At 42.6% G+C, this 12,780-nt stretch overlaps 2 protein-coding genes across 3 annotated transcripts in view; one reads left to right on the top strand and one right to left on the bottom strand.

Annotated features, from left to right (window-relative positions):
* Positions 1 to 12,780, top strand: part of LOC110920502 (F-box/FBD/LRR-repeat protein At1g13570) — a 32,031-nt gene that overhangs the window by 5,704 nt on the left and 13,547 nt on the right. The window contains exons 2-3 of one of the 2 annotated variants that reach the window (XM_035984986.1): positions 4,879 to 5,559; positions 7,757 to 7,835. In XM_035984986.1, coding sequence (XP_035840879.1) covers positions 7,825 to 7,835 — 11 coding nt within the window. In that variant the 5' untranslated portion in view covers positions 4,879 to 5,559; positions 7,757 to 7,824. The remainder of the gene's footprint in view (positions 1 to 4,878; positions 5,560 to 7,756; positions 7,836 to 12,780) is intronic. The other variant, XM_022164724.2, reaches the window with a different exon arrangement.
* LOC110920231 lies at positions 3,977 to 4,504 on the bottom strand. The gene has a single exon (XM_022164455.1). It carries the CDS (start codon positions 4,502 to 4,504, stop codon positions 3,977 to 3,979), a length of 528 nt encoding a protein of 175 aa, XP_022020147.1.

Below are 12,780 nucleotides of genomic sequence, written 5' to 3'. Positions count from 1 at the left end.
ATATTTTACAAATGGTTATATAGTAATTACATTCAATGGCCTACTCTAATTTAGCTCCTATAGTTATGCTATCTACAATAAACGTGAAGATACAACTGTTATACAAATTTAGCCATTAATTTAGTTCTATTCTAATATTCCCTCGCAGTCGAAACGGGAGGTTCTCGGATGTTGAGACTGGTGCGAAAATCGTCGAATAGAACCTTTGGCAAGCCTTTGGTGAAAATGTCGGCTATTTGATATCTTGAGGGAACATGGAGAACTCGAACATGACCCTTTGCGACCTTTTCTAGAACGAAATGTATATCTATTTCGATGTGCTTTGTACGTTGATGTTGGACTGGATTACCGGTTAAGTAGATCGCACTGACATTGTCACAGTAAACTAATGTTGCTCGGTTAAGGGGATGATGTAGCTCTAGTAATAGGTTTCGGAGCCAACATACTTCGGAGACTACATTGGCGACGCCCCGGTATTCCACCTCGGCGCTTGACCGGGACAAAGTGGGTTGGCGTTTCGAAGACCATGAAAGAAGATTGTCACCCATATAAACTCAATAACCGGAGGTTGATCGTCGGGTGTCGGGACACCCTCCCCAATCGGCGTCCGTGAAAGCCGTGAGGGATGATGTTGAGGACGGTTGAAGGTGTAGGCCATATGTGATAGAGCCTTTAATATATCTCAAAATCCTTTTTAGAGCATTGAAATGAGTAGTCTTTGGATCATGCATATGAAGACATACTTGTTGAACCGCGTATGAGATATCGGGTCTAGTAAAGGTGAGATATTGTAAGGCTCCGGCAAAACTTCGGTATTCGGTAATATTTTCAACGGGAGTGCCATGAGTAGCACTCAACTTGTTTTGCGTATCAACTGGGGTGGCAGCCGGGTTGCAATCTGTTAGACCCGCCCGTTCAAGAATCTCCCGGGCATATTTTTCTTGTGAAAGAAAAAGAGAATTTTGGGTCCTTGTTACCGAAATTCCGAGAAAGTAGCTAAGTGGTCCGAGATCCGTCATGGCGAATTCTTTAGAAAGAAGGGCCATGAATTTCATACGTAAATCATCCGTGGAAGTGATCAATATAATGTCATCTACATACAATAAGATGAAAGCCATGTGTGATCCTTGTTTGAAGATGAATAATGAATGGTCACATTGGCTATGTTGAAAACCCATTTTAGAAACAAAATCGGCAAATCGTTGGTACCATGCCCGAGGTGCTTGTTTGAGACCGTAGAGTGACTTTTTGAGTAGGCACACATGATTAGGAAAATTCGGATCTCGGAAACCCATAGGTTGATGCATGAAAACCGTTTCATTTAGGTGGCCATGGAGAAAAGCGTTTTTGACATCAAGTTGATGTATTGGCCAAGATTTGGACAATGCCAAAGATAAAACGGTTCTAATGGTAGCTGGTTTAACAACGGGACTAAAAGTTTCCCCGCAATCAACCCCAACTTGTTGAGATCGACCATCACAAACTAACCGAGCCTTGTATCTTTCAAGGGTCCCGTCCGCTTTCTTTTTATGCCTAAAAATCCACATACTTCGAACAATATTCATACCGGGCTGTTTTGGTACTAATTCCCAAGTCCTGTTATCAATAAGTGCTCGAAACTCGTCGTTCATGGCATTTTTCCAGTTTGGATTGGAAAGGGCTTCGGTTGGGGATTTCGGTAATGGAGAGATGAGATGAGGAGTAGAGGTGTTTAGGTTAAAGTGTTGTTTGGGTTTAAAAATACCGGACATGGATCGTGTGTTTATAGTTCGGGTTTGTTGGGGCGGTTGAGTTGGTTGTTGGGCGGGTTGAGTTGTGGGTGGCGGGCTATGAGAGGAGGTAAGGGGCTGGTTAGCTGGGCCGGTAGCAGAGATGTTGGGCTGAGGTATTGAAGGTGGGTCGGCTGGCGAAATGTGACCGGAGGTGGGCTCAATATTTGGGCCTGATGTTGGGGGTTCGTTAGTAGGCAGAGGACTAGTATCAGGAGAATTATGGGATGGGGAGGTGATGTGAATTGGAGTCGTGGGAAGGGTTGTTGTATTTTCGGAGGTATTGTTTTGAGTGGTAGACGATGTCCAATAAAATGGATAAGGGGTAGAGGTTAAAAAATCATAGGATGAGGTGGTGGTGGTTTGATTGGCGAAAGGGAACACGGTTTCGTCAAAAACAACGTCTCGAGAGATATGAATTTGTTTGGTTTTGATGTTATAGCACTTGTAGCCCTGGTGATTTGAGGGGTATCCAAGGAAAACGCACGGAGTTGAGCGATCCGCGAGTTTATGGATGGTATGTGATGGAAGAAGTGGGTAACAAAGGCATCCGAAAATGCGTAAATGGTCGTAAGATGGATGACAATTGTAAAGACAAAAAGTTGGTGTGGAGTTGTGAAGGACTTTGGTGGGTAAGATATTTAAAAGATAGGTTGCATGTTCTAGAGCATGATGCCAAAAATTGTGAGGAACAGATGATTGTGATAAAATAGTGCGCATGATGTTGTTAATGGACCGTATTTTGCGCTCCGATTTTCCGTTTTGAGCGGAAGTGTAGGGACATGAAAAACGAAATGTCATGCCATTGGAAGTACAAAAATTATGAAATGAGGTGTTGTTGTACTCACGACCATTATCGCATTGAAAACATTTTATTGTTGTTTGAAATTGGGTGGTTATTAATTTGTGAAGTTCTAGAAATTTAGAAAAGACTTGAGATTTGGAGGTGAGAGCATATGTCCATAAAAAATTAGTTTTATCATCTAAAAATAGGACATAATATCGACACCCGGTTGAGGAAAGAATAGGGGAAGTCCACAAATCGCTATGCACTATATCGAAAGGTAATGTTGTGAAAGTGTTAGAATCATGAAAGGGGAATTTAATTTGTTTGCCAAAAACACGCGGTTCACAAACATGAGAATGTTTAACATTGTTGGAATTAAAATTCAAACAAGGTTTCAAATAATGCAAAATGTTATTTCCGGGATGTCCAAGACGTCGGTGCCAAGTGTCTTGGGTCACGGCTAGAAATGAAGAAACGGGTGCATGAAATTCTTGAACTTGGGATCTTGAAGGGAGTGTTAGTGGGTAGAGGTCACCGACACTATCACATCGAAGTAGGGGCTTCCGGGTGCGGAGATCCTTCACATCAAAACCAAACGGGTCAAATTCGATTGAAACATTGTTGTCGGTGGTGAAACGTCGGACCGAGATTAAATTTTTAACGAGTTTAGGTGCAAAAAGAATGTTGTTTAATTTAAACTTTGGAAAAGGTGGCGTTAGGGTATGGTTTCCAATCGCATAAACTGGAATATTTTTGCCATCACCGACGGTAATGTTTCGTGTATACATTTTATTGATATTAGAAGTGAGATTAGTAAGGTTGTTTGTCATTATACCTGTGGCGCCCGTGTCCATATACCAAGTTTGGTCTGATGGATTAAGTGTGAAGGCGTTGAAAGCTTGATCAAGAGCGGTTGGGATGTAGTTGTTGTCTGTGGCAGTGTAGGCTTGTTGAGGGCGAGGGCCGAGAATTCCCTGTTGTGGGTTTGGGGTCAGTGGGCGCGATTGAGGGAGTGTGGGATAAGGACAAAGTGGGCTGGGCCAGAAATAACCGATATGTTGTGGCCATGGACTGTTGCGGTTTGTTGAGGCAGTGGGTTGATTATACCAAGGATAGTGAGTCCATGGTGAGGTGGGGTTGGTTCTGCCACGGCCTCGACCGCGTCCGCGGCCCCGGCCTCGAGTGTTACGGGTGTTATACGGAGGAGGCTGTGAAGTGGCGTTTGCTGGCGGGTTGGTTTGTGGTTGAGATGGGTTCGTTGAGGTGTGCAGGGCGGTTTCATTCGCGACACGGTTTGCTTTGGTCGTTTCTTCAAGGATCAATTGAGAGCGCGCTTCGTAAAAGGAAGGAAACAGCTTGGTATTTTGTAGTATGGCACCAACAGTAGCATATGCTTCAGTGAGACCGGTGACTAATTGAATCACCAGGTTTCGTTCGGAACGGAAACGGGAGAGCCAACGTTTGCCAATTGATCGGAGATTATCTTCACTTCTTGGCAGTACGCGGACATGTTTTGGAAAGAGGAAAGCTTAAGGTTTGAAAATTTCTGTTGTAACAACACGGAGCGTGTGGCTTGGTTGTCATGGAGAATCCGTTTCAAGGCGGTCCACGCATAACATGCGGTGGAATCGGGACGGATTATGGTACTTAGTAGGTCACTAGAGATGGTGCCATAGATCCATTGTAGGACTATGGCATCCAGACGATCCCAAACATCATCGGTTTTATCGGTTTTGGCAGAATCTTTTTCTTTAGAAGGTTCGGTAGAAGCAGCAGCGGGAGGATCGGTTATGCGGGGAGAGAGGTGGTCGAGAACTTGGAACGCACGGCAATGTATCTTAAAGAGTTCAGCCCATGAGGAATATTGACTGGTTTCCATCTCGAGTGTGATTGGAATGAAAGTTTTGATGTTTGAGATGGTAATAGCGGGGCGGGTTTTTAGGTCCATGGTTTCGGTAATGCAAGAAAAGAAGAAACAGAGGGTTAGTTGGTGATACAGAGGGCTGACTTGCAATGAAAAAGAAGAACAGGAGAGAGGATCGAAAACAATTAGGAAAAAAGGTTTGATACCATGTTGAATGATGGAATATTTTCTCTGCCCCATTCCATATTTTACAAATGGTTATATAGTAATTACATTCAATGGCCTACTCTAATTTAGCTCCTATAATTATGCTATCTACAATAAACGTGAAGATACAACTGTTATACAAATTTAGCCATTAATTTAGTTCTATTCTAATAAAACCGTTACCATAGATATGCGTTTTCTCTGTTTTCTAAACATGAAATTTACATTTGAATTTCGACCTGTATATTCAGATTGAGGAGCTGAAGTAGATCATAAAATCAATTCAAGTTTGGTGTCAGTAAATATTCGTTTCTATCACGTTTTGTAGAGTTTAATATTGGTTATTGACAATTGGTACTCAATTTGAAGCTAGAAATTAGGCCATTTGACATCTGATATTGGAGCATGTTTGTTTGCTAATGGTTTGTTATGTCCTATTTCACAAGCGATGTTTGTTTAGGACTAATTTAGAGTTTGATGTTGGTTATTAACCTTCGGGATTCGATGCTTCAATTTCAAATTTCAAATATGGACCTGAAATTTGGCCATCCGACAACTGAGATTGGAGCATGTTCGTTTGCTAATGGTTTTAAGGTCTTATGTAGATTAAGAAATAGATGATATAGTAAGTCATTAGGGTTTTGCTTGCTCATCAACAAACACTCTTGACTTCATACATACTTTTAACATACACGCACACACAACATTTACCAGAAGGAAAGTTGAACATGGTGAAATCATTCACTTATTTCATCCAAACATACTACATCAAATCATTTTTATAGAAGTCACTCATTTAGTGAGTGGTAGCTCCTTACAAATTAAAATCTGGTACTGAATAGATATGCATTGACTATTACAGAGGTATTGACTCTGCGGTTAGCAACAACGATCCAGACAGAGCTTTGGAGTTACTTTACTTATTGAAGCAGGTAAGGACCTCTTCGAGTCTTTGATGTGTATTTCAACATGATGTTATGTAACTTTTAGATTTGCTTTCTTCTTGTTCTTTGCCATAACGCCCATTCTGGGACGAGTTGGAAGAGGAATTTGGTACATCTCCAATGTACTCTAAAACTACCAACTATTATTTTTAATAGTATGAAGTATATTTTGTATTCACATATTGACGTGGAAAAAGTAGTTCAACTAATTAAACTAAAATTACCCTAAACTAAGACTCAAGTAATAAAAATCTAGACTCTTTAACCTGACTAAACTACTCACCGGCAAGTGTACCGGTCGACTCTAGCACAGAAAAGTAAGTCCGGATGTCGAACCCACAAAGACTCTACGAATTACGTTAACGACTCAACTTAGACTAGACACTGACACGACTAAACAAATATTGTGTTTGGGGGGGGGGTTTACTAAAATCCTAAAATTATGATTAAATTGAAATTAACTAAAACACGAACGAAAACTAGGGTTTTGATTCAGATGAGATTAAGGACTACCTAGACTTGAATCCAGTTTAACTACGAATGGACTTCTAACGGTTTTATTGTTGTATGGAGCCGGGATCGTTAAATACTAAACCTTAAGGTATTTCAATGCTAAGACTTCCCGACCCTTCTCAGGAAGAAACCTAGGAAACCCTACAAGGCTGTTATGATTACCGACTGTTAGATTTCCTCTCAGTCCTCTAACGACTCTAAAAGTGCCCTAATATGACTATCTACCTCTCAGCGCGATAATCTAAGGCAATTCTAGGTTCTGACTTGGTTTACTAGGCACAACTGCAATTAGGGAACTAACCTCGACTTCTCTCAAAATCTAATTTAGCTATATATTGCACCGCGACCTAATAACTAACCCGAGCCTCTCAGCGACAAGTTAAGCAGAATATTTACTTCTAATTGTATTTTAATCACTGTTTCTAAGGCTATCGGCCGATTTACCCAAAGATCACCCGAACCCGCAAGGATGCAAATAATCAACACAGATCTATTATGTGATAAAGACCGTCACTAAAATCTATGTGAAACAGCAAACAATCCACAATCAAAAGTAAATACGCATGTGCACCAAATCAGAAAATCTAGAACAAGTTACTTTCAAAATCAATCCATAGTCTAGCAATAAAAACCGTTAAAAGATCCAAAACATAAATCAAACCATCATCTAGTCTAGGTAGTATCTAGGGTTTAGCCAAGAAACATAGTGTCTAACAAGAACAAATCAAATCCAAAACAAGAATTCATAATCAAAGTATCAAAAACGAGAAAATAATGAAAACCGGGAGATAAGACCCGAATAATCTTCTTTCCTACGCTCCGTGCTTCAACCTGATGATTCTTGCAAGCTAAATCGCCTCGAAAAACTCCAAAATCTGCTCTCAAAGTCGCCTAGGGTTTCTTGGTTCGTGTGTTATGTTCTAATGATGATTAATGTTGCTTTTATACCAAACCCTCGTCGATCAGCAATCAGACGCGTCATTCAAGCCAGTCGCGTAGCGCGACTGGTCTCATCTTCACGCTAGCGCTACGCTAGCGCCTCAAGGTCAGCAAAAGTCAACTCCTTCTCAGTCGCGTAGCGCGACTGATCCTCTTGTTACCCTAGCGCTACGCGAGTGGCTGTTTTTCACAGAATGTTTGCTTCTAAACTCAGCTCCAACTTCCAAAAATCTTGAGAATTATTCTAACACTTTTGTATAATGATTCCAGAACTTGACATTTGACACTTTAGCTCGGTTTTGCTCCAATTTCCACATTTTATGTATCACGACCTGGAAAACGCAATGTAGATCAATAGCACGCAATTCCAAACTAAACTAAGCTAAAAATAACGATAAAACGTACAAACTATACACGATAAAAGTATGTATTTTGCAATACATCACATATGTTACACATAAAGTTAATCGTTGTTAGATTATGTAACTAGAATTGTAATACATTCTTTTTTTAATCTGTTGTAGTTTATTTTTACTCTTAAGTAATCATTGAAATATGTTTAAAGATTAAGAGCCTAAAACATTGATATGTGTTTATTTGGTGCATTTATAAGTAGAAGCAGAAGTTGTACATTATTATTGTGATATTTGAAGTAAGAAGCTAATTTAATTGCAGAACTTGTACATTATTATTGTGATATTTGAAGTAAGAAGCTAATTTAATTTTGGGACAGGTGCAAAAAGTAATGGTGTGACGGTTGAAGCACTAGAGAAGGTGTTGGATGATCCAACTGTACTTAAGATGGTCTATCCGTATGTCACACCCCCAAAATCCACACGCGGAGTATCACCGCTTGGAGGCGTGACATGACCAGGATCCTAACCACCAATCATATTGAACATGTAATATAATTAAGTATAGCGGAAGCATTTAAGTAATCCAAACAATAGTATGTTTGATTTAACATAAGTGTTGAAACATCATTCAAGATCCTTTGCCCACAACGACCTGCTCCTCCCTGTGCAAGCTCCATAATGTACCTAAGGTCCTGCAAGGCATGCAGCAAATAATCAACAAACTAGTTGAGCGAGTTCACAGAAAATAAGTTCAGTAATGGAGTAGTATAGCAAACATTGCGTTTGTTTATCTAGTCATGCATCGTATTAGTTCGTTCATTGTTCATGTATAGTATTGATTCGTATCGCGGGCTATTTCGGCATGTATGCGAAGATTGGGGAAAGTTCCCAAGTATTCTAGACTATGTATATTTGTATCGCGGCCACCCTGGCATGTGTGCGAAGTTTTAGTATATAGTTCGCGGCCTATCCAAGACATGTGTGCGAAGATCAGTCATAATATCGCGGCCAACCCCTGGCGTGTATGCGAAGATCAGTTCAATTGGTATACTAGTCTAGCCGTATCTTATCATTCACCACCCTCACCCTGAGGACTCATATCATTATGTTCTGTTAACTAAGTATGTACGTATAGTTTATTCAATCCCATTCCCACCCTGGGAACCCCATGCCTTGGCTGTGTGAACTCACCTTGGATTGCTCGGCAGATACACAAAGAGTACAGGTAGCAAGTAAATGATCAACCACGTCCTATCATGGTTTATTATGTAAGTCAGGTTCGGTTCAAGTATCGCACGTATGTATCACATAAGTTACCACGTTGCAAGCATACAAGGATTCATGGTAGACACGTACACGTATCGATAAACAATCTAAGTATTCGTCCCAACCATAACCCGGCCCAATAGTATTCACCCAACTAGCATGTCGGCCCAACAGGTAAGCAGTCCAATAGCATAACAGTCGTACGATTGGGCCCGTGGCAAAGTAGGCCCAAAACAGTGTATGTGTAATAGCCGGTCTCGAGTCGCAACGGGGATCTCGAGTCGCAACCGGGTTACGAGTCACATTAGGAGATTACGAGTCGCAACAGTAGGTTGCGAGTCGCAATGGCTGGTCTCGGTTCATCATGGTCCGGTTACGAGTCGCAACGGGACTCGCAACCATGATTGCGGCTGATGTCGTTGTGGTCTCGAGTCGAGACTGTGGGTTCCCGACTCGCAATCTGAGTCGCAACCATGCGTGTAACAGCTTTTCCTGAATTCCTTAAATAACAATAACAACTAATCCGTGATTTCAGCAAACATATTCAGCAGTTTCGGAAACAGATCAAATACCGAAAATAACAGTTTCATAGCATCTTCAAATTAGCATCATTAACATATTCATGACAGCCTCCAGAACACGTAATCAGATCATCAAACAGACCTAAACCGAAACATGAATCATATTATTGAACTAGCATGCAACCTAGCCGGCTAACATATACTTGGACCGATTAATCATATACGCATCAAAACAATAACAGGAACATAGTGTCCGATTAACATCATGCAAACCGAATTGTATGAATATTATGACATCAAGAACCTTCATTAATAATCACAGCAAGAACCCTAGTTATCACATAATATCATCACAACCAATCAATCCGAAAGCATACAACATACATCATTCAACCAAGAAAACACAAACCACTAACCGATTGAAAGGAGAGTAGGATTGATCCGTGGACAATGATCTCCGATGGGGGAAAGTCCTTGGCTGCCTTCGGTTTGCGAAGAAGAGAGGGAGAGTTTGTGTGTTCTTGATTGCTAAGTTGTGTAAAACTAAAACCCTAGAGGTAATGTGTGTATATATGCGTGTGAAGGGAAGTGGGCCGAAACCCCCACATGGGTTTTCTCATGGTCTCGAGTCCAACCATATGGACCGAGTAGGTTCTTATAAATGTTTCACTAATCGTTCAAGTAGTAACATATGCAATCACATTAAATCACGTAACATGTAACATTTAATCACTCACACAACCGTGTAACACAAAACATATCATGTATTCGTTCAAGTAACATAGTTCTGGAGTACGGGTTGTCACATTATCCCCAACTAATTGGAAATTTCGTCCCGAAATTTGGTATGCACTCACTGAGGAAGCTAGGTAAGTTTAATCGTTCACTGGTTTTTCCTGGGGTGTCACATCCTCCCCCCGTTGATCTGGAAATTTCGTCCCGAAATTCCGAAGTAGTAGCTTCAGCCTCAGTAGTGGTAGCATTGGTTTCGAATAACTGGGGGTACTTTTCTGTCATCCTGTCTTCGCGTTCCCAGGTGTACTCTGGGCCACGTTTGGAGTTCCAACGAACTCGAGCAAGAGGGATTTTCTTGTGTTTGAGGACCTTCACCTCCCGGTCCGTGATTTCTACTGGTTCCTCGACGAACTGTAACCGCTCGTCGGTAGTTCGATACATGAAAGACATTGTGAACTGCCCCGAGTTCAGCTGATAGGTTCAATCTATAGGCTACCCTGCCTGTACGTTCTATGATCTCGAATGGTCCCCGACCTGAAATTCCAATGGCTTTCTACGCTTGCCCGCGTAGGCTTTCTGACGGTCGCGTGCTGCCGCCGTGCGTTGTCGTATCTGTGCAATCTTTTCTGTGGCGTCCATTACAATCTCTGGACCCGTGATCTGACTATCCCCCACCTCTACCCAACAGAGAGGTGACCGGCATCTACGCCCGTACAATGCCTCGAATGGTGCGGCTTGTATGCTACTGCGCTCATGTTTAATCGTGAGTCGGATGGTTTGTGCATTGCTTGCCAAAGTTCTGACGTGAATCGTGCATCGCGATCCGCAATGATGGACGTGGGCACCCCGTGCCTCAAAACAACTTCTTTAAGATAGATGTCTGCGAGAGTGGAGAACTTGTCCGTTTCCTTAATCGGTAGGAAGTGTGCAGACTTGGTGAGTCGATCCACGATCACCCATATGGTATCGTTCCCATGCTGGGATCGAGGTAGGCCTGTAACGAAATCCATGGAAATTTCTTCCCATTTCCACTGAGGTATCTTAAGCTGCTGAAGTAGGCCCTGTTAGTTTCTGGTATTCAACCTTGACTCTCACTTAGGTCAAGCATTTTCCGACGTATGTAGCAACGTGGGCCTTCCTACTAGGCCACCAATAAGTAGTGCTGATGTCTTAGTACGTTCTATCCGACCCTGGATGTACTGAGTGGTAAGGCTTGTGAGCTTCATCCATCACAAGTTCGCGTAGGCCGCCATAAAGTGGGACCTAAATACGCCCCGTTACATAGTAGGCGCCGTCTGCCTTCTGTCCTAATCGTTGTCGTGAGCCGCGTAAGGCATTCAGCCTTGACGTTTTCGGGCTTCCGTGCTTCTATCTGAGCAGTTCGTATCGGTGCTGGCAGGCTAGTCTGGATCGTAAGCTGTAGCGCTCGCACGCGCTGAGGTAGAGTGTCCTTCCGACTGAGGGCGTCCGCCACAACCTTGGCCTTGCCTGAATGGTACTTGATGGCGCATTCGTAGTCGCTAAGTAGTTCAACCCATCGTCGTTGACGCATGTTCAAATCCTTCTGCTCAAGAATATGCTCGAGACTCCTGTGATCGGTGTAAATCGTGCACCTGGTACCGTACAGGTAGTGTCGCCATATCTTAAGCGCGAACACATCAGCTCCCAGCTCTAAATCGTACGTTGTGTAGTTGTGTTCGTGAATCTTGGGTTGACGAGAGGCGAAAGCGATAACCTTGTCGCGCTGAAAAGCAGTCTCCTGGGGCTCTCCCAGCAATAGGTGACACCCTTCTGTGTCAGTAACATAAGTGGCTGAGCAATCTTCGAGAAATCCTTGGTAAACCGTCTGTAGCTCGTGGTGCAGGCCAGTTTCTGGTTGAGTCTACCTTGGATGGATCGACATGGATCCCATCCCTGTTCACTACGCGGCCTAAGAAGTGAACTTCACGAATACTATGACGAACTTGTCTATGTAGGCTCTGATACCAATCTGTCACACCCCCAAAATCCACACGCGGAGTATCACCGCTTGGAGGCGTGACATGACCAGGATCCTAACCACCAATCATATTGAACATGTAATATAATTAAGTATAGCGGAAGCATTTAAGTAATCCAAACAATAGTATGTTTGATTTAACATAAGTGTTGAAACATCATTCAAGATCCTTTGCCCACAACGACCTGCTCCTCCCTGTGCAAGCTCCATAATGTACCTAAGGTCCTTAAATACGGCAGGAGTGTTCAAATAATATCAAACCATCCATCATATCAAACATAAAGTATAGTAATTAAAATAGTCCATAAAACCCAGTACGATTCATGTTCAAACCAAACTTTGTTTGAGTAACAGAGACATAATAAAGGAAATCCCAAAACGAGTTATAAGTTCAAACAGCGTCTCCTTGTCCTAGCATGAAAGCTCGACCCCTTGCCTCGTTGCCATTATTGTTGTTGTTGTTCCCATTGCCCTGGTTATTGTTGTTGTTCTGATTCTGGTTCAACTGTGGGCAATCGCGCTTGTAATGACCTTCTGCCCCACACTGGAAACATCCCCGATTTCCACGTTGTGGCTGCTGCTGCTGTGGGTTCTGAGGAGCTGGTGGTGGAAGTTGCTGATTCTGGTTTGCAGGTCGTGAGCTCCTGCAATCTTTGGCTTCGTGTCCTATCTTGAAACATCTCTGGCAACGTTCCTTGCGACACCTTCCACTGTGGTGCTTGTTACACTTGTTACATAGTGGGTGTACTCCCCTGTATCCACCCTGCTCCTGACTGCCAGATGATTGCTGACTCGGATTCTGGTAGTCATTCGTCCTGCGCTGCTGTGCTTGAGACTGTTCGGAATCCCCATCCCATTTCCGTTTGTTGTCGCTGGGTGT

The sequence above is a fragment of the Helianthus annuus genome, chromosome 16, assembly GCF_002127325.2.
Source record: "Helianthus annuus cultivar XRQ/B chromosome 16, HanXRQr2.0-SUNRISE, whole genome shotgun sequence".
In the NCBI taxonomy this organism is placed as follows: Eukaryota; Viridiplantae; Streptophyta; class Magnoliopsida; order Asterales; family Asteraceae; genus Helianthus; species Helianthus annuus.
Note: the sequence above shows the minus strand (reverse complement) of the source record. Positions and strands in the feature narration are given on the sequence as shown.

Excerpts from the sequence above, each read along its gene's own strand:
- LOC110920231 (XM_022164455.1), bottom strand. The coding sequence starts at position 4,504 with ATGGACCTAAAAACCCGCCCCGCTATTACCATCTCAAACATCAAAACT.